This window comes from Rhinoderma darwinii, chromosome 8, assembly GCF_050947455.1.
Source record: "Rhinoderma darwinii isolate aRhiDar2 chromosome 8, aRhiDar2.hap1, whole genome shotgun sequence".
NCBI lineage: Eukaryota > Metazoa > Chordata > Amphibia > Anura > Rhinodermatidae > Rhinoderma > Rhinoderma darwinii.
The window spans coordinates 16,606,438-16,628,769 of NC_134694.1; the positions used below are offsets into that span (position 1 = coordinate 16,606,438).

General features: G+C 43.7%; 2 protein-coding genes across 3 annotated transcripts in view; one reads left to right on the forward strand and one right to left on the reverse strand.

The window, feature by feature from the left end:
* Positions 1-2,135, reverse strand: part of LOC142659313 (ceramide kinase-like) — a 50,703-nt gene extending 48,568 nt beyond the window's left edge. Inside the window, exon 1 of the mRNA XM_075835329.1 lies at positions 1,737-2,135. The gene's annotated coding sequence lies outside the window, so the exon portion shown is untranslated. The remainder of the gene's footprint in view (positions 1-1,736) is intronic.
* On the forward strand, positions 1,911-20,685 carry FAM3A (FAM3 metabolism regulating signaling molecule A). 2 transcript variants are annotated; one of them, XM_075835330.1, is made up of 10 exons: positions 1,911-2,047; positions 11,261-11,346; positions 12,354-12,464; positions 12,612-12,635; positions 13,767-13,890; positions 15,472-15,530; positions 15,790-15,840; positions 17,546-17,630; positions 18,185-18,311; positions 19,439-20,685. In XM_075835330.1, the coding sequence occupies exons 2-10, from the start codon at positions 11,334-11,336 to the stop codon at positions 19,535-19,537; spliced, it is 693 nt and encodes a 230-aa protein (XP_075691445.1). In that variant the 5' UTR covers positions 1,911-2,047; positions 11,261-11,333; the 3' UTR covers positions 19,538-20,685. The 2 variants fall into 2 exon arrangements, with proteins under 2 accessions (XP_075691445.1, XP_075691446.1); XM_075835331.1 differs by having other exon boundaries at positions 11,270-11,346.
* Positions 20,686-22,332: the final 1,647 nt, after the last annotated feature.

Here is a 22,332-nt window from a genome sequence, read left to right on the forward strand (position 1 = left end):
AGAACGTCGTGGCCTCGCAGTCAGATGATCGGTGGGGGTGCCGGGTGTCGGACCCCCACCGATATTGTCCTAATGACAAGCCATCAATAAAAAGTGTCCGGACAACCCTTTTAAGCACCACGCACATGGCAGGGCCCTGTACACGGAGCCTGCCGGGAGCCACACAAACTCTGTGGGCTGCCATATAGACTCTGTGGGGGTTTTAGGGTATGTGCACACACACTAATTACGTCCGTAATTGACGGACCTATTTCGGCCGCAAGTCCCGGACCGAACACAGTGCAAGGAGCCGGGCTCCTAGCATCATACTTATGTACGATGCTAGGAGTCCCTGCCTTGCTGCAGGACAACTGTCCCGTAGTATAATCATGTTTACAGTACGGGACAGTTGTCCTGCAGCAAGGAAGGGACTCCTAGCGTCGTACATAAGTATGATGCTAGGAGCCCGGCTCCCTGCACTGTGTTCGGTCCGGGACTTGCGGCCGAAATACGTCCGTCAAATACGGACGTAATTAGTGTGTGTGCACATACCCTTATATGTATGGAGATATTTTGTACATACAGTATCTGATGGAGCATGCCCTGATTTTTTTTTTTACGTACAAAGCCAACAAAAAATAACCTCTGTGTGAATTCGGTGGCATACGGAGGTACAGCATGAAAATATACACTGGCATGAGCGCCACGTTACGGCTCTGTACAACTTGAGAGGTTGTACAGAGCCATAACGCAGCAATGCGCATGAGCTCTGACTGTGTTCACATGTTGCTGTCGTACCAGTGTTTGCAGCAATTTAGTAAAATCGCAACAAAAATTCTGCAGCATGTGAACACAACCTTCACACACTGCACTTGAGTCATGTTTTTTTTGCAAAAACCACAGGATAGACCATGACTTAACTGCAACATGTGAATAAGAACTTACGAGGAAGATTTATTGTGACTGGCGGTTTATAAGCCAGTCCTAATAAGCGAGAAGAAGGAGTAAGACGAGACAAAGTTATTAAGGGGCGCACGCTGAATGAAGTCTCCGACAGCCAGGAGCTACCACAGATTTCCGCTATAATTTCCTAGCGTAAATTATAGTAAATACAGAGTGTAACAAGTGGCCACGCCGCCTTACACTAAGCTCCAAAGTGGCGAAAGTAGGGAAATTACCCAAAAGTCAAAATTTTGAGCCATTTGCGACTTTTCGACATTGAAAACTTGTGTTTTCACATCTACATTGCAATGTGTGAATACACCCTTAGACCATTCACGTAAGCGTTATACATGCGCAACAAAGCCGCAATGTGTGAATAAACCCTAACGCCATGTTCACGCAGTATATTTCCAGGCATATTTTGGGGCGTAAAACACTAGTACTACGCCAGCAAGCACTGTACAGTGGTATTATTTTGTACTGGATATTAGTATAATTGGAGACAGGGTGGTAAAATGTGGGCATTGTATGGCACGGTTATTTCAGCACTGTAGGGTGGTAAACTTTGAGTAAGACAGGATTATGGCACGGTATTATTTTACCACTCATTGAGGATATTTGAGGCATGCTGTACTACAACTCCCATGTCTGTAACCTTATTTGCCATTTGGTAGTAATGCACACTCCACATCTAAAATGAACAAACATCTTTTTACCCGCAGATAATGATAGTAAATCGCATCGGTCGGATCACACTAAGGAAATTCTATAACAGTTCGATCTTCTATGGATGAGAGGAAATGCTGGAATCTTACATACAACTGCATCAAAGTGTAGCTAGACAGCTTCCGCGTAAAATGATGATACCTTCGCTCCTTGGGTGTAGCAATATGGCCGTGCAATAATTATTTCTTGACCCCAAGGGGTTGCCGTACTATAAAGAGACGCATTCCTATTGGTCAAATAAACAGACAATCAATAGTGATCCATGTTCTTCTCCACCAATCATATTCTGGGAAAACTCGTACACGACACCTTACAGGGTTGCTAATACTTCCGGATATGATACGAGTAGGAAGGTGTCGCTGGATTATATCGTGATCTGGCAGGATATTAGTGATCGGAGGTAAGTGCATTGCACTGACATTTTTCATGACGCTGTTGTGTCGTCCTGCGGGATCGGCAGCTGCCGTGGCACCACATGTCCCAGCATACTAGTGACTGGCCAGACATGCTGGTACTAGTAGTCCCATGGCAGGGAGTTTATATGTGTTTGGAAAACTGACGTGTTAAGTTTGGGAATTTTTAATAGGACTGCAGAAGCTTGGCATGACATGTTACCATAGCAACCATACCATACCCTGGCATGCAAATGAACTGCGCTAGTCTGTCTATGTATAGCAGTGTCCTAGGCTTAAAGGGATTATTCACATAAACTAGTTTCTAGATGAGAGCATGGCATGACCTGCCAAGCTTCCTTGGCTTGTTTCTGCCCTTGGTTCAGTGGCAAAATATGACTTGAGCTGACCTGAGTAATCTAAGACTGGTTGCTAGGGACATGCTGCCTGACAACCTCATGTGGTTTCTAGGCAGTGTCCAGCAACCAGAATGTCAAAGATGACTCCGCTGCGCAGTTAGCACTGCAGAGCATGGGAGAAGCTTGGCAGCTGTTATGCCATTCCATTCACAATAGTAATAATCATTTTATTTTTTTTATAATTAAACATGGAGAATTCCTTTAAGTCAGCCATAGAAGCACGTTTGATTATGCCAATATTACAATCAACTCGTGTCCTGCTGGGTATTTCAGTTTTTATTAAATGTAGTGATACAATGGCTTTAAAATACCTTCCTTATACCGGTTCTGTGGACCCCTGTCTGAGCACAGAGGAATGGTATATCCCGTGTATGTGTCCGGTGTAGTACATCACTGGCTTAATTTATAGGATGAAAGATGGTGGTGGTCTCCGGACAGCTAAATGAATTTGAGTTCCCACATCTGGGACCTGCACCTACCTAGAAGGGGGTCCCCTGATCCCAGACCTACCTTCTGCCGTTATCACTTGGCTCTTCACTAGTTGGCCTGGTTTCTGGGAAACAGCTTAGCGCCCTTTGCCGCACTGTTTCCCGAAACTCCCGTAGACGTTAATAGGAGTTATGGAAACAGCGTAGCACAGCGAGTGCGAATATGCCACAAATGTGTGAGATGGGAATACCCCTTTAAACAAATACCATAATAGCCTATGGGTGACGGGCAATTTCCTAAAAATAGTTTAATGGTGATGAGTCACGGTTGGGTGAAGTTATGACGACTGCCGCCTGCTGTCTCTGTAGACACATGGTACGACCCGCATCTCTTGTTGGTTATTTGCTTAGTTGTGACCCTGTACAGGTGCACTCAGGCAATGGACTAATGCATACAAGACAACTGCCTCAAGCGGCAATTCAGTCCTTTTATCCGTGAGATCCATCTAAATACTGAGCGGGGCAGTAGTGGGGTGGTCTAAATTCTCGGTTGCTTCCCTGGTGTATTTTCAGATTATTGTGGCTACTAACAGAAGCATTTCCATCAATTAATGTACATTATGGAATTGCTGCTTATGCAATTCCCTAAAATCTAAATTAAACTCAAAAGTGACACATACACAAAAGTGATACAAGTGGCATAAGCTGTGTTATGGGCCTGGATAAATTGAAGCAAGTTCTATGAACCCCATCCTACCACTTAGCTTCCCACTCCCCAAATAGTCACAACTAACATCCACAGTAGTCACTGTAGCACCAACCCCCTGCAACTTCCCAGTAGTCACAGCAGAGCCCCCCAGCTCCATGGATTGGGCACCAGGTGGAAACACCTGTCCGACAAATGCATGAAGGGCAGGTAAAAAAAATCCGGTCACCAGCTCTGTTTTTCTAATTGCTACGGGAACCTGGTGACTTGGTTCTGTCCAGCCCTGCGTGGCAGATTCTTACAATATACCTTATACTCTGGTAGGTGCATGTGCTTAGTAGTTGGCACAGTTTAGTATAAAGTACTGCGGAGTGGGCAGTGGACTGCAGGATGTAGTGATGTAAAAAACACTTCATTCACTGAGAACACCATATGCCAGGGCATGTGTCACCTTACCCTGCTAGTGTAAATGTATCCGGCTATGTGTACAATACAGTCCCTTCAAATCTCCTAGATGACATAATGGGAATAAATAATAGATGATCTGCGCTATTCGAAGCACGCTGTTGTGGTCTGTGCCGGGCTGAGCAGTTGGGTAGTGTGCCCCATCCAGACATCAGTGCCAGCAATGAACTCCGAGCAGCCCTACGGGTTATAAAGAGGGTATGTATAGTGATAACATTATTAGAAAATTGCTCATAATGCAATTCCATAATATATTTAAAGCTACATGTAATGTATATATTTTTCCATTCACAAGCAGACAATGTGCCATATATACCGATCAACTATAATATCAAAACCAGCTGGCTAATATTGTGTAGGTAACGCTTGTGCCGCCATAAGAGCGTTGAGGCATGGACTTCACTAGACCTCTGAAGGTGTCCTGTGGTATCCGGAACAAAGATGCTGGAAGCAGATCCTTTTAAAGGGATTTGCCATAATTAATATTTATCACCTATCCACGGGACAGGTGATTAATATCTGATTGTGGGGGTCTGACCACTGAGACCCACACCGAAGATGAGAATGGGCTTACCTTTCCTTTCCTGGGAGTGGTAGTGCGCATGCTCGGCCATCGCTCCATTCATTTCTATGGGGCTGCTGAGCGCTACCTTCGGCAGCCCCATAGAAACAAATGGAGCAGTGAACGAGCATGCGCAGTACCGTTCTATTCATATGGAGCTCCCAGGAATGGCAAGGGGAGCCCATTCTCATGATGAGTGGGGGTTCCAGCGTCGCACCCCCACCAATCAGATATTTATCACCTATCTTGTGTATATAAGGGATAAATATTGATTACGGGACATCCCCTTTAACCCATTAATGACAAGCCTATTTTAGACCTTAAAGAGGCTCTGTCACCAGATTTTGCAACCCCTATCTGCTATTGCAGCAGATAGGCGCTGCAATGTAGATTACAGTAACGTTTTTATTTTTAAAAAACAAGCATTTTTGGCCAAGTTATGACCATTTTTGTATTTATGCAAATGAGGCTTGCAAAAGTACAACTGGGCGTGTTTACAGTAAAAGTACAACTGGGCGTGTATTATGTGTGTACATCGGGCGTTTTTACTTCTTTTACTAGCTGGGCGTTAGGAATGGGAGTGTATAATGCCGACTTACCTGCAAACGCCGATGCTGCTGCAGAATCAACTGTAGTCTCTGGTGCCGATGTGGCCGACACGATGCAGGACCTGGGGCAGGAAGTGAGTGACGTCACAGCGTGATCTCTCGAGAACACGCGGTGTGTCTGCACTGCCAGAAGCTGGGCGTTCTGAAGAGAAGTGGATGATACTTCTCATCAGAACGCCCAGCTAGTAAAAGTAGTAAACACGCCCGATGTACGCACATAATACACGCCCACTTGGACTTTTACTTTAAACACGCCCACTTGGACTTTTGCAAGCCTCATTTGCATAAATACGAAAATGGTCATAACTTGGCCAAAAATGCTCGTTTTTTAAAAATAAAAACGTTACTCTTATCTACATTGCAGCGCCGATCTGCTGCAATAGCAGATAGGGGTTGCAAAATCTGGTGACAGAGCCTCTTTAATGACCAGGCCATTTTTTACGTTTTTCCATCGTCTCATTCCAAGAGCTATAACCTTTTTATTTTTGCGTCGACATAGCTGTATAAGGTCTTGTTTTTTGCGGGACAAGTTGTATTTTTTTAATAGCACCGTTTTGGGGGACATATTATTTATTGATTAACTTTTCTTAACTTTTTTTTTTGGGGGGGAATAGAAAAAAACCTGAAATTTCGCCACTCTTTTTCGCGTCTTAAATCTATGCCGTTTACCGTGTGATATAAATAACACAATAACTTTATTCAGCAGGTTGTTACGATTGCAACTATACCAAATTTGTATAGTTTTTGTATGTTTTACTACTTTTACACAGCTTTTTTTTCAAAATTTATTTGTTTTTGTGTCTCCATATTTGAAATGCCGTAACGTTTTTATTTTTTCGCCGATGCAGTTGTATGAGGGCTTTTTTTTTGCGGGAAGACTTGTAGTTTTTATTGGTACCATTTTGGAGTAGTTGCGACTTTTTGATCACTTTTTATCAAATTTTTTTTAAAGTCAGGATTCACAGAAAACAGCAATTTTTTCCATAGTTTTTTATTGAATTTTTTACGGCGTTCACCGTGCGGGTTAAATAATGTAATAGATTTATAGTCGGGGTAGTTACGGACGCGGCGATACCAAATATGTGTAACTTTTTTACTTTATTTAGTTTTTTTAATAGTAACGCATTTTGTAAGGGGAAAAGCTGGGTTTTTCATTTTTTTTCACTTTTTTTTTAAATTAACTTTATTAAACTTTTTTTTTACTAGTCCCACTAGGGGACTATAATATGCGATTCTCCGATCGCTATTATAATACACTGCAATACTTTTGTATTGCAGTGTATTACTGCCTGTCCGTTTAAAACGGACAGGCATCTGCTAGGTCATGCCTGCGGCATGATCTAGCAGGTATTCGCTACAGGCAGACCTGGGGGCCTTTATTAGGCCCCCGGCTGCCATTAGAGACACAGACACTCGGTGATCGGATCGCCGGGTGTCGGTGGGATGAGAGGGAGCTCCCTCCCTCTCTCCAAAACAACTCAGATGCGGTGCACGTTATTGTGCACCGCATCTGAGAGTTAAACGGGTGAGATCGATACTTATATCGATCTCACACGGCAGAGCAGGGACGCCCCCAGCCCTCAGCTGCCTCTGGCAGCTGAGAGTGGGGAGATTTGACGGCTCCCTGCTCTGTTTACTTATTCCGATGCCGCGACGTAAAAAGGCATATGCATCAGAATAAAGCCCGTTAGTGGGAGCCATGAAAAGTCGTATTGGCGGTCACTAACGGGTTAAGTGGCAAGGTTGGACCTTCATGGTTTGGACTTATTTTTCCAGCACTTTCCACAGATGCTCGATCGGATTGAAAAAGGGCACTGCCATTAGAGAATACCTATACCATGAAGGGATGTACTTGGTCTCTGCTACAATGTTTAGGTAGGTGGTACGTGTCAGGACACAAGGTTTTACAGCAGAACATTGCCCAGAGCATCACACTGCCTCTACCAGCTTGTCTTCTTCCCATAATGCATCCTGGTGCCATCTCTTCCGCAGGAAAACAATGAACCCGCACGCAGCCGTTCACATGATGCAAAAGAAAACGTGATTCATCAGTCCAGGCCTTCTCCCATTGCTCAATGGTCCAGTTCTGATGCTCACATGCCCATCGTAGGCGCTTTTGGCTGATGTACAGGGGTCAACATGGGCACTCTCATGGGTCTGTGACTACACTTCTCAATCGCATCAAACCGTGATCTAAGGCCCCATGCACACGACAGCAAAAAACGGAGCCATTCACTTTCATTGAACACTGACACCTTTCCGTAGCACTACGGAAGGGTGTCCGTGCCGTGGAAATGTTCCGGGAATTATGGAACATGTCCGTTCTTTCGCATTTTGCGGGCCGTGCTCCCATACTTTGTATGGGAGCACGGCCCGAAAATGCGGCTGTCAGTCAGCGGCCGGCCGTGCCCGTGATTGCGGGCACGGTCGTGTGCATGGGGCCTAACACTGTGCTATCGTAGCCAGCTGTAACTTTTTCAGTAATTTGTGCTACAGTAGCTTCTGTGGGATGGAACGTGACAGGCTAGCCTTCACTCCCCCACGTGCAGTAAAGAGCCTTATGCGCCAATGTCGCTGGTTCACTGGTTCTCCCTCCTTGGACCACATTTGGTTGGCAGTTACCGCTACATATCAGGAAACCCCCACGAGACCTGCCGCTTTGTAGATGCTCTGACCCAGTCATCTATCATCACAATTTGGCCCGTGTCCTAGTCGCTCAGATCCTTACACTTGCCTATTTTCCCTTCTTTATTTTTCCTGTGAAATCTGTCTAGATCACATATCTCACAATGCAGTACTATGATCCACCTTCAGATTGGAGTAACAGTTCTCCTATAAGCTTAAAGGGGTTGTCCATTGAGGGCAGTCGCATTTAGGAATTTAGCCTCCCTGGTTATAAGCTAACTTCATGGGGGTCCAGCTGCTCAAACCCCCAGCGGACAGTAGTGATTCCACTTTGTGGCTCAATGGGGGGGGGGGGTCCTGCTGTCTGTATGGCCCCTAAGTGGGTGTCCTGAGGATTCAACACCCCATAGTTTAGTGTGGCATTGCTCTTAATCCCAAAATGTGGAATTTTAGAGCATATCTGAAAACGCTATATACTGTATGGGTGGAAATACTCCTTCTGCACTCTCTATGTAGGTATTCGGCTTTGGGTCTGGCTTCACCCCCAGGATCCAGCTGGTTTTGTAAACCCCCTCTTGCTTCTATAAATGTTGTCTTGTATATTTAAACAAACGGACATGTTATATGGAAGTGCGTTTCTTAAGGTATATGCCTAGCACAATGTGAACAGAGTCTTACACTAAACACTGGTGTACTGTATATACATCATGTTCCATTTCTGAAACCTAAGCCGACTTGCATGAACAGCCCTCGATATTCCTGAGGATGCTGGATCCAGCCGGGGTGTCCCTGATGTACCTGCTAGCTGTTCCCTATGCTGCAGCGACACTAAATTCTTCACTGTCTTTCCCCTCAGGCGGGGACCAGCTCCCTAAAGACGTCTGTTGGAATGCACTTCAGTATTTACAGTCAAACATTTACTTTTCATATTACGTAAAGAGCAAATATTTAGGAGTTAAGAGAACAATAAGGTTTTATCACAGTCTGTCTGTACTAAAAATAGATTAGATTGAACATGTGGCAGGACTACAACACCCAGCATACCCTGACAGAGGGTCACCGACGCTTGCCTCAAGGTGGTTTAGGGCCACTAAATTTAATGTCCACGGCTTATGTGAGTGTAGGGTAAATATCTGCTAATATCAGTCACATGTACGGAAGTAAATGATTCTGGAGGAAGGCAGAATTGGGGACTTGTGAGTAGCGATCATGGTTGACGATGATGTTCCCTTATTACTTTTTATGTGTCCGAATGTTTCATGCCATTATTTAAATGGCTTATGACAGGGACTATAGTCATACTTACCTGGTCTCCCAGAAATTCTGGAAGACTTTTGAAAAAGGGGAGACCTTCTAGGTGTCGTGTCCCAAAGCTGGGTGCACTCCCTCCCTTCCTTGGCGCCAGGATGTGGTGTCGCCCAGGAGACTGCCCGCCGCAGGAGCAAGGAGAGGTAAGTAACTGGGGGGACCAAAAACACTTTGTGGTCTGCATTTATTTTAAGCGTACCTCCACTTTTACTGAAAAATCCTAGTATCCTATAGCGCTGGCGGCCGTTCTGGATACGGAAGTCATGGAGACGAGCGGGACGCTAACTGCAGAGTTACGTGCCGCCGGTAGCATGGATTTTACACAGTCCGCGCTGCTGCTAGAAGTAGAATCGCTAATACAAGTTATTTAGAAAAACGATTATTATTTGCACTCCTGAACTATAATCGTTTTTAGTGAAAATGGAGGAACGCTTTAGGTTCTGATCTGGAGTGTGCTTTTTTTGGGGGGTGTTTGATCAAAGGGTCATATGCACTTTATGATTCAAATGCGCTTTGGTGTCCTATATAAATGGATGGGGATGTTAAAATGTTGCTGATTTATCATATCACTTCACATAATCTCTTGAGATCACTGCTCAAAAGTAGGAAAGTCTGGTTATCCCTGAACAAAACTTTATAAAGAGGCGTTATCCCATCTCGGACATTTGCCATAAATGTTCTATAGATGCGAGACCCACCTCTGGGACCCGCAACTATCTCTAGAACAAAGCCCCCTGACCCCCCATCCTACCTTCCGATGCTGGGCTCTGGCCACTGACTAGGTGGCTGGGTTTTCTGGAAGCAGCTGAGCTAATTTTGCTAGGATGAATACAGAAAACCCATAGAAGTGAGTGGGACGTATAGAAGCTGCGTAGCACAGCAAGCTGCACTGTTTCCGTAGCTCCTGAGTTCCAGAAACCACATGGCTCACTATGTTATATCTTCTTTTTTTTCGCAACTTCCATTTATAAGGGAGCCCTGTTCTAGAGACAGGTGTGATCTGCAGTAACACAGTGCCATCTAGTGGTAGAATGTAAAATTACCAAATCATTCTAGAATCAGACTATGCTGCTATGAGGGCAGCATAGTGTGGCGACAGGTCTGCTCTCATATTAGTCAAAACGGCACAAAAAAGTGCCATGTCATCCTGCTAAAAGGAGTGTTCTAATAATACACAGTTTATGAGTCCACTGTATTCGTGAGGGGAGCGCTTGCCCCTGCCTCCCCCCTCCCTTCTCATAGCGATTGAATGGCTTCCATGTATTTAGATTTCAATCACCGTTGAGAGGGGGGAGAGGCGGTATAAGTCTGGTGTATTTTTTTTGAACCCTCTAATTAGCCAAACAGCACAATATTTTTATATAGGGCAGCATAGTCTGATGGACATTTCGCTTTAAGAATCGGTCACATCATAAATCCCAAAGTCAAGCAGTTTATTTCTTATTTTATCATAGGGTGTGGAACTTTACAAATAATCACTTTCTAGAACCGCTGGTGGATGGGGATCCAGCCTTACATTTATATGGCCATTTATTCTTAGGGTATGTTCACACGTAGTCAACAAAAACGTCTGAAAATCCAGAGCTGTTTTCAAGGGAAAACAGACCCTGCTTTTCAGACGTTTTTTTTACCAACTCGCATTTTTCGCGGCGTTTCCACGCCGTTTTCGCGGCGTTTTTTACGTCCGTTTTTGGAGCTGTTTTCATTGGAGTCTATGAGAAAACAGCTCCAGAAACGTCCAAAGAAGTGTCCTGCACTTCTTTTGACGGGGCTGTATTTTTACGCGTCGTCGTTTGACAGCTGTCAAACGACGACGCGTAAATAACAGGTCGTCTGCACAGTACGTCGGCAAACCCATTCAAATGAATGGGCAGATGTTTGCCGACGTATTTGAGACGTATTTTCAGACGTAAAACGAGGCATAATACGCCTCGTATACTTCTGAAATTTGGCCGTGTGAACATACCCTTAGCCCACCAGACTATTAGATTAGGTCTTAATTGTTGAAAGTCCCATTCACTCTGTATGTAAGATTATGTCTACATCGTGATAGGGCATTGGTTTTACATTGTGAGATGCATGTAGTAATATCTTTTATATATTTTGCAGATACGGCTAGAAGAGGTGTAAAGCCCAGTGCACTAGGGCAGGACTTGTGCCTCTTCACTGAACTATGCGGTTAGCAGGTAGGTTGACCAACCCCCTAAGCGGGCATAGAAATATCCTGGGGGACAAGTAAATAATATACCTAGAAATGTGCAGATTCTTTTTTTTTCTAGTGGCGTCTATGGAGCTACAAAAAAAAAAAAATCAAACTAGTCCCTAAACTCTGCAGTAATTTGTCCATCCCTGTCTTAAAGCAAATCTCCACCTTTAAACATCATGGGGCAAATTTACTAAGGCTAGTGTTTCATATGCCAGTCTAAGTCTGAACCCCGCAGGAGTAAAATGTAACTAATTAAGGGCCTGTTCACATCAGCGTTGCAATAAAATAGGGGCATCACTCACTTGACAGATCTCTGGCGTTCCGATGCAGCCGCTCCTGGGCCTCCCCGTCGCTGTTTGTCCCCATGTGATCGCTGCAACAATCATTGGCCTCTGAGTATACGGCACGAGACACTTGTGTGTGCATGTGTATTTTAATAGGGTGATAGAGATGATCTGCTCCCAGACACCTCCCAGGCTTATAGGATCTGCCATGTTGAATTAATTCAACATGTTCAATTTTTCTTTCCCCTGATGGCAAGCATCGGAGGATTGTCGGGCTGCTTCCATACACAAATTGTTGCTCGATCTCTATAAACACAGCGGGTTCATCCAACATTTATCTAATACATATATAGCTAGCCATGTGCATGAAATAGCTGGTAACCGAACTCCACCCTAAACATGTTTATTTCAATGGGAAAAGGGAATTAGCCGCTGTCAGACCCCTCTGTTAGCAGCTTATCTCCCACAGGATCAAAGGAATTGGGCATGTTGAATTCCAATATGCCTGATCCCTCTTTCCTCCGGGGGACAGCCGGCAGACCCCCCATACACATGAGGCTGGCGGGTTTCCTCCATTCTCTCTTATATGGCCAGCTTTATTATGTTGCATTAGGATCTGTTCCATCTTGATGAAACCTCTCATCTGAGATGTCTGGGAAAGGCTTGGATACATTTAACCTCTTTCTCTGGTTTATGTCTGCAGGTCCAGTGCGTATTATCGTGGTACTCCTCACAGTCGGCCTGACATGGATATTAGCTGGGATTATCCTGGGAACACAGAATGGCTTCCCCCGATTACAGCAGATTATGGGTGGTAAGTGAGCGGTCATGGTGTGCCCCCTCATCCCATATTCTGATCAGCACCACCCTCAGTCCACTCCCAACACCCCCCCCCCCCCCAAATGTTTTATTACCCTACTTTATTTATCCATGTTGTCTTAATTGTGCTCATTATCTGCAGGTTCCGATGTGATTGGTACAGCTGGTGAGTATTTATGCCAGTGTCTCGTACCTGGGCACACTTGTACTAACTTCTGCTAACTGGACACCTTAAAAAATGATTTCCCGTAACCATTCTGAATTCACACTGACTTTAGTCATAGCAAGAATGTTACAACCACCAGTAAAAAAAGAAGCTTATCAGGTGACCGTCACACATATACTGATGGGGGAGTTTTGGATTTGCAATTTGATCTGCACCACTTTTTTCTGATCTTTGACACTACATGATTAAAAGTAAATTTGCACCTATTTTACTATTAGTCAATGTGTCATAGGAAGAGTCTTCTTTCAACGTCCATCGTAGTTTTGTAAAATATATGATTTAGCGTGATTCCAAAGCCCCACCTAGTTTCCCTGACACGTTCAGAAAAAGTAGGGCAGGGCATAAATATGGGTTTCTGCCAAAACGCCAAATTGTTCACTATATTTATGCCATAAAACTGGGGTAAAAACACTGATAAATCTGCCTTATAGAGCCTAAAATCCTCTGATTCTCCTCACATAGTAAATGATGAAACTTAGGCAGCCACCACTAGGGGGAGCTCCGTGTAAATGAATTTATACAACTGCTATTAAACTGAATGGAACCTGTAAAAATCTATGCAGTGAGCTCCCCCTAGTGGTGTCTGCAGGAAAATGCTGTGACTGTCTCATAAGGAGAAGCAGTTCTAGGGGCAGTATAGTCGGTGTGGTGCCCACTGGTTCAAACTTTAAAGGATATAATTTAAATCTCCATATTCAAGATGATAGATACACTTTAACGACTCTACCCGCAGCCCCCCTTCCACTAGAAAAAATATTGTCTAAAATATATATATATATATATATATATATATATATATAAGGGTGCAGGGCTCAGGTTCCTATCACGGCCTTTCTAGATACCGTAGACAGCAGCTACATGTTTAGTGCTTCGGTCTTGGATTGTAAATCTACTTGACCACCTGAAGTAATACATAAGTAAAATTCATGCTTCCGACCTCACATAATTTGCTGTGATTGGCATCTTCGTAAATGTCCCTTAGTGGCCGATTCTGCACTTCATGTCAACTGCACTGGTGTCTCATCCGTTTCTCTGTCCATCGTTGACCTCTCTGCCTTTCTTTCCTCGAAGACCCACGGCCCAGGAAATATAAATGTGGCTTACCCCAGTCGTGCCCTGAAAAGCACTTTGCCTTCCGAGTGGTGAGCGGAGCAGCGAACGTCATTGGTCCGAAAATCTGCTTTGAAGATAAAATGTGAGTGGTATTGTTCTACCAATAATGGAGTAAGCAAGGAAACCAAAGCTAGCTATACAGTACATGAAAGCGGCAAGCAGTGATGTATAAAGACAGCATTAAAGGAATTGTCGTATTATAGACCATCTCTTTAATATGGGAGCTGTAATCGCTGCGGGTTTGGCTATCTTAGACCCCCAACAAATAGCTAATTTTTCGGGGGAGAGTTGCAGCCACTACTGGAGAAATAAAGTATTCCATTCTGGCCATTTAACTGAATGGCCATCCATGTACTGCATGGACAGGCCGGGTCCGCCAAAACAAGAAAGTCTGTTTGTTCGAGGCTCTTTGCTCTGGCTCATAGAGAATTCAGCTTTGACGTCCATATGCCCTACTAGGACAAATGGGAAGGGGTTGTCAAGATGAGACAACCCCTTTAAGGGCTCCTTAAAGAGGCTCTGTCACCAGATTTTGCAGCCCCTATCTGCTATTGCAGCAGATCGGCGCTGCAATGTAGATTACAGTAACGTTTTTATTTTTAAAAAGCGAGCATTTTTGGCCAAGTTATGACCATTTTTGTATTTATGCAAATGAGGCTTGCAAAAGTACAACTGGGCGTGTTGAAAAGTAAAAGTCCAAGTGGGCGTGTATTATGTGCGTACATCGGGGCGTTTTTACTTCTTTTACTAGCTGGGCGTTCTGACGAGAAGTATCATCCACTTCTCTTCACAACGCCCAGCTTCTGGCAGTGCAGACACAGCGTGTTCTCGAGAGATCACGCTGTGTCGTCACTCACAGGTCCTGCATCGTGTCAGACGAGCGAGGACACATCGGCACCTCGATGTAGCTACTTACCTGCAAACGCTGATGCTGCTGCAGAATCAACTGAAGCCTCTGGTGCCGATGTGGCCGACACGATGCAGGACCTGTGAGTGACGTCACAGATCTGCACTGCCAGAAGCTGGGCGTTGTGAAGAGAAGTGGATGATACTTCTCTTCAGAGCGCCCAGCTAGTAAAAGTAGTAAACACGCCCCGATGTACGCACATAATACACGCCCAGTTGTACTTTTACTTTAAACACGCCCACTTGGACTTTTGCAAGCCTCATTTGCATAAATACAAAAATGGCCATAACTTGGCCAAAAATGCTCGTTTTTTAAAAATAAAAACGTTACTGTAATCTACATTGCAGCGCCGATCACATGCAATAGCAGATAGGGGTTGCAAAATCTGGTGACAGAGCCTCTTTAAGCTGCCCGTAGATATAAAAGGTGATGATACCACCCTAAAAGGTTATCATTCGTGATTTCAACAGGATTGCCTGACAATCTAATGTGATGGCCTATTGAGTGATCTAATGTGTATGGCCAGCATTCATCTGTAATGTGACATTGAGAGAAGTGAGATCGCATCCGTGAGCGGAGACCCCATGGCTTCCCCAAAGTGAATTGTATGATATTCTGGATTTTTTTTTTCCAGAAACCACCTCATTATTGTCTATGGGCTGTGACTAGTGATCTTCATGAGACAACCCCTTTAAGTGTCCTTCAATGTAAAATGTATTATTTTGTTCTCGTATTAACAGTGGCTTTCTGTCACAGGGTGATGAGCAGCGTCCAGAACAACGTTGGTCGAGGACTGAACATTGCGCTAGTTAACGGTCAGTTGTGTGAAATTTCATTGTTCTGATTCAGAAACTTCATAATAGCAAAATACAAAGGCCTCCAATTTTACCTGTATATAGAAGATGGGGTGTATTTATTTTTAGTACGGAGTATCACTCGAATACTGCAGGTTAGGAGGTAAATGGTAGAATTGAGTGATGACTTTTAGAAGTTTGCTATAGGGTCCAATAATATCTAGTTTTGCGTCTGGGTGTATATCGGTCAGTAAATCAACATTTTATTTCAAAATTGCAGGTGTGAATGGAGAACTCATAGAGGCCAAGTTTTTTGACATGTGGGATGGAGGTAAGTTCATATGTATATCATATATCCGGGTTACCCATTAAGCTCTTTGGCTTCTTCTGTACATCCGATATACGTGATGAGGATGATAGGACTGAGGGCATGGGGATCTTAGACTAAGGGTACTTTTACACAACCCGACGTGGGTCGTGTAAATGAGTGTAGATCGATGAGACAGCTCATTGATCGGCACTCTGTTTCTCCTTGCACCCGGAGCAATGATTGGATACGTATAGCAACAAGCGATTGTTACTCCGATCGCTCGTCCCCATACTTTTTCATCATGTCAGCAGCACGTCTTCCTGTAGGGAGATGTGCTGCGGACAACAATGATTTTTATTCTGCATACAAGAGCCGATGAACGAGAATTTGGTCGTTCATCGGCTGATGGTTGCCCTGATTATACAGGGCAATGATCGGGAACGAGCGATCATATGAACGCTCATTTTCCCAATCGCACGCTCTCACTCTTAAGCTCTCGGCAGATAAAGACGACAAGACGGTGTGATGTCTGGTGAGATCACACAGTTTTGTCGTCCTTGTCTGCCAAGAGTGAGAGCGTGCGCGCACAGCTCAGACGCCGGTGCCCATGATACTCCTGCCGCCACGGAACAGAAGAAGAATAATTCCCCATCTTCTGTTCTGTGGCGGAGCTGGGCGCGCGCACACGCTCTCCTCTCTCCAGCTCTAGTCAGACCGTGAAGGAAAAACTGTGTGATCTCGCGAGAGAGCTCACACATCACAAGCCGCTGTGACACTGTCCGTATCTGATTTGGACAGTGTGACCGCCATTTACACGCCCCATTGACAGTTCAGGGGGTTATTTACATATCAGATGCCAAATATAACGGCCTTGATATCTATAACTGAGGAGGGTAGGAAAAAATGTAAAGTAATGAGACAAGGTTTGTGCAGCACTGCCTAATACAGTAGCTGCTCATGTATGGGCTGGTGAAAGGTTATCTTTAAGGGTGCACACACGTAGTCACCCGTAATTACGGGAGCCCCATAGACTTCTATGGGCCTGCCCGTTCCGTAATTACGGCCTGAAATAGGACATGTTCTATATTTTTCAACGGCCCGGGCACCTTCCCATACGCAAAACAAAAAACAGCTGTAAATATGGAGCTGAGCTGTGAAAAGGGAAAACTGCCTCTGATTTTCAGCCGTTTTTTAAGCATTAAATGTTTTTTTGATGCGTTTTTTTGCGGCCGCTTTTGGAGCTGTTTTTGTATTGACACAATGAAAAACGGCTCAAAAAGTGACATGCACTTCTTTTTACAGGGCGTTTTTTTACGCACCATCTTTTCAAACTGCCGCATAAAAAAACGCCCAGTCTGAACGAAATGCAGTTTTTCCATTGAAATCAATTGGCAGATGTTTGAAGGAGTTCAGCTTTCGTTTTTTCAGCTGTTTTTCGGGGGGTGTTTACGGCCCGAAAAACGTCAGAAAAGAAGCCGTGTGAACATATCCTAATAGATAACATTTTATCTCATCTAGGAAGTCACCTGAGTTTTATAATGGAAACAATATCTGTTTCAACAAGTCAACCAAAACTCCACTTATCAGTCCGACCCCCTCCCCCTCTATATTATACTTTGACAGTTCTATGTAAATGCTTCTACACCACATGAAATGTTACAACGTCTCTATATAACTTGCTTGGTTGCCAGCTTTACATTTTTGTTTGTTCTATGCCTTTCTATAGATGTATCTGAGCTCTTGAATTTTCTGCGCCCCATACATGAAGGAACCTTGGTGCTGTTGGCGTCTTATGATGATCCAGCCACAAAGTGAGTTATGCCACAAATAATACATGTGACATATTTCTGATAAGAAAAATAAAAAATAAAAATAAAATTATATATATATATATATATATATATAAGAAATCCCACAGCACTCCAATGGTTCCAAAATAGAATGTGATTTATTCAAACAGCTGCAACGTTTCCGTCCCGCTATAGGACCTTTTTCAAGCATAGTGACACAGCTATACATGCAGTATATAAACCATGTGCCTCATCATAATAATTATATACTGCATGTATTGGTTGTGTCACTATACTTGAAAAAAGTCCTATAGCGGGACGGAAACATTGCAGCTGTTGTCTGAATAAATCACATTCTATTTTGGAACCATTGGAGTGCTGTGGGATTTCTTTCATTTATGCCTTACAATCCACGTATCTGGATTACCTGCTGGCTTCCATCACCGAGTTGGTGATGCTTATTTAAATATATAATGTGTGTGTATGTGTGTGTGTATGTGTGTGTATATATATATATATATAATTTTTTTTTTTTTTTTTTGACAAACAATTGTTTGCTTTTGTCTCGCTGCAAGAATGAGCGAGGATGCCAGGAAAATGTTCAGTGGACTGGGCAGTACTTCAGCAAAGGAGGTAGCATTCAGAGATAGCTGGGTCTTTGTCGGCGCAAAAGGGGTTCAGGATAAATCTCCATTTGAACAGGTATAGTTCTGTGTTTTTGTCTGTATAGTTTTAGTCTCTTGAGTTTCTTGCGTATTTCAGCATAAATAATACATAGTAATAGTATCATAAAACATCTATACAAGTTTAATTATGATGTATTGTCTTTAAAGAGGAGCTGTCCGCTCTCCTGACAAGACTGTTGTGGTAAATACTTGCAATGCCAGAGCACCTTCTTAGGCTCTGCGTTGTGTAGGTCCTCTGTTGTTCCTCCTGGAAATGTATGAATAAATTAACAACTGGGTGTGAACTTTCACCTTGTCAATGGGACATGTCCCTACACTGTCTGGAACTGCACCATCGGTGTTGTCAGCGTCAGACTATGTAGCAAAACAGCATTTAGATACGAGGAATGCAAACACCCAGTAAAGATTTATTCATAGATTTCCGAGAGAAATAACAGAGGAATGGGACAATGCAAAGTTATAAGAAGAGGTTTCAGAATTGTAATTTAATGAGGAAAACAAGGATTTACTAACATCGACATGCCATTAGAGGGGACAGGTCCTTTTTAAACATGTAAAAACAAAAGAAGCGTTATTATCTATTCGATATTACCAGTATTGGAAGCATCGTGCAGCCAGTGCAACGTTAGATGAGCCAAATGTTGACGTCCAGCAGCAGTGGCATGTGGCTTGATGGCCCCCTGTAGATGCAAGATATGTTGGGGCCAGCGTTTCCCTTTCGGGTGTTTTCTTCCTGGCTCCATTGGCGCATGCAGGTCCTGCCAATGCCAGGCTTAGAAAACAGACCATAGCTGGATTCATGATGAGGCCAAGAAGACAACCTGGCACATACACAATAGGGCACTTGGGATCCCCATTCTCTTGCTAGATGGGGGTCCCACTGCGACCTCCACCTTTCAGCAAATGATGGCAATTGCTAGGGACAACACTGTCTATTGATGGAATATCCCTTTAAATACGCACTTATCTTTGACTCAGGTGATCCACATCCTCTAAATAGAATATATTATCTGAGGTTCATGTGAATTCAGGGTTTCCTTGTCACCCAGGAGCGCCTGGTACTCTGAGATTTTCATTCTGGACCTTGTAATTCTACACATCACTGAACTACAATATACTGAAAGTTGTCTCCTTGTATCTTAGCTAGTAAAGAACAGTAAAAGCAGCAACAAGTATGAAGGATGGCCTGAGGCGGTGGAGTTGGAAGGCTGCGTGCCCCAACGTACTCTAGTTCTTGAGTAAAAGAGAGATCAAGGAGAAACAACCCAAGCAGGACCTTGAGAGCACCGGTGAGGGACCATGCAACGTGTCCGATTTCTCCATTTTTGTTTTTTCTGATCTGTTGGCCATTCTCTGCTGACAGTCACGGCACCTTATACAGATATTACTGCTATTCCAGTGTCTTTCTCCTCCCAGAATATTTGGGTAACCAGAACTGTGAGAGGTCCAGTCTGTTAGCAGGAACAGCATGAAGAAACCAAATTGTGGCTATCAAGTCTCCGACAACCAGAAGACAAGAAGGGATACTGGGAAGCTGCAATCTACAAAAATAATTGAACATTTCCATGCATGTCTCCTTTTCACTATTGGTTGCCATTGCATGATCAGCAGAAGATGGACGTGACGGCGCAAATGTATTCATTAGGGCTAAAACTCTGCAAGTACAACCGTGTGTTTCAGATATTCTTTGGATGGATGTGCATGGACAGATATCAGGAGACTCTAATTCCATTTCACTTTGTATTTCGGAGGGAGGGGAAAGACATCATATTGGTCAGAGATGACATCGAGGTCAATGTCTCGGCAATCGCATCAGAACCACAAGTGATCTTTTGTTCTATCCAATCAAGATCCATATATTTCTACCGGGAAGAATCTGTAATGGTGGCTTGATTAAGTGGATGGGATCTGATCTGATGACCCACTACCACCACCACCACCACCACTACTAGTTCCTACTCATTGCGGACGTGACATTTTAATAGGTCAATCAAAGTGTGAGCTATAATCTGCCCTGAAACAGCGTTAAAATTATTATAAATTATTTTAATATTAAAAAGTTAGGGGGGGGGGGGGCGGTTGATAAATAGTGGTGAGTTTACACCACACACCAGAAATGATTCCTTTCCATGACCCAGAATGTAGGGTAAGGTTAAGTTGCCTTGATATATCGGTATGATTCAGAGGGAGTGGTGTATGGCTGCCCTTGTGTAAGACGTATCTCATACATTAGAAAGGGGTGCGCGCGCATTGATTGCGAAAGCGTATGTAATAGATTAGGGACAGAAGGGGACAGACTCAAATGCTTTATTCATGAAGACTTTTTTTAAGCAGAGGGATTTTCACAACATTGTCACGTGTACTATCCAGTAAATTCAATCTTTTCTTAATCCGGTGTCTGCGTTTTGATGCTTATTCAATTGTTTTTCAGCAGGTTTTCAGTCAATTGTGTTTTGACCTAAAGGGGTTTTCCAATGAAAGACGTTTTATGACATATCCACCTCTGGGACCCACATCGATCTATAGAATGGGGCCCCCTAAACCCTGTTCCACCGCTGTATTGCGGCTGAATTTCCGAGCATGAAAAAGGTTACATGGTCGGGAGTTCTGACCATATGACCAGGAAGTGGCCGAGAGTCAGCGAGAACAGACAAATAGTCAAACGGGGTTTAGGGGGCCCCGTTCTAGAGATAGATGTGGGACCCACATCTATTGGACATTTATGACATATCCTGTGGATATGTCATAAATGTCTCTGATGTGGCTATCCATCTTACACAGTTGTCGGCCGAATAAGTATCCTGACCCTCCGCGACCCCATACACATGTACGCTCGGCTTGGCCAAGCGTGCATATGTACTCTTTGGGGGAGGGGGATAAACTCCTCACGGACACCTCTTGCAGAGTCTTAATTCCAGTGAGAACAAAGGATCGGGAATGTTGAAATTCAACAAGACCAATCCTTCTTTTCCCAGACAATTTAAATCTATGCTGGCTATCGTAGCAGGCGTAGATTTGCACCGTAATTTACGCCAGTTTCTTGCGTAAACTACTGTGAGTTTGTTGGACTGTGCCCCTCTTCCTCTCGTTAAACCATGCCTCTTTATTTTTCTCGCTACTTTTTATGGTGGCGAGCAAAGGATAAAAATGTGCAAATTATTGCGCAAATGTTACGTTTTTAATGATTTGCAACATTTTTAATGCCTAAATTGTGCCACAGATTCAATACGTTTCTCCAAATGTTTTTAATAATCATAACATCCTTTGTTGTTATAAGTCAGATGAGGCTAGACAGAAGCTTGTGTATCTTCTAATATGCACCACACGCAGTAATCTGCCTAAGAACAGCAAGAATATATCTATATTGCAATAACAACCCTTTTCAAAAAAGGAAGACAACCGTGTTCAAATGTAACATTTGACAGCCAGATCCATAAACATGTGGAAAAATACATATGCCCCCTGTGGCAGAGACCACGTGGAATCCCTGCCACGCATTTCGCCTCATAAGGCTTAATTTGTGGATCTTCCAAGTCATATGGGAAGACTAAGAAGCAGAGATTCAGGGGGGTGCTCTATACAAGTTCCTTGACTGCGGAGGTAAGAAAAAAAAAAAAAAGTAATCCTCACAGAAATTTCCAGGATCCTTGAACAATCACCTACCATTTATAGTATAGCTGTACCTTTAAATGAGAGCAGCCTTTACCTACCCTCAGGCACCAAGACCCTGGTGCAACTTCACCCCTTAGGCCTTGTCCACACAGTGCAGATTTTGCATATTTTTTTTACGCCAAAACCAGAATTGGATTCAGGAGAGGAGACAATTAAAGGCCTTTCTTTATATATTTCTTCGGTTTAGTTCTGTTCCTTTGCTTCGGCTTAAAAAGTGTAGCTAAATGTTCCACAAACTTCTGCTGTGTCGTAGTGACATGTCAGAAGTTTGTATTGGTGGGGGTCCGAGCACTGAGACCCCACCAATCGCTGAAACGCGCTCAGCTGCTTAGTTTCTGTTCGGCTTTTTCTGGAAATAAATGTAT

What these genes read in the sequence shown, in the direction of transcription:
- FAM3A (XM_075835330.1), top strand. An exon ending in ATTACAGCAGATTATGGGTG is followed by an intron (nt 12,465 to 12,611) that starts GTAAGTGAGCGG and finishes CATTATCTGCAG; the next exon opens with GTTCCGATGTGATTGGTACA. An exon ending in CGATGTGATTGGTACAGCTG is followed by an intron (nt 12,636 to 13,766) that starts GTGAGTATTTAT and finishes CTTTCCTCGAAG; the next exon opens with ACCCACGGCCCAGGAAATAT.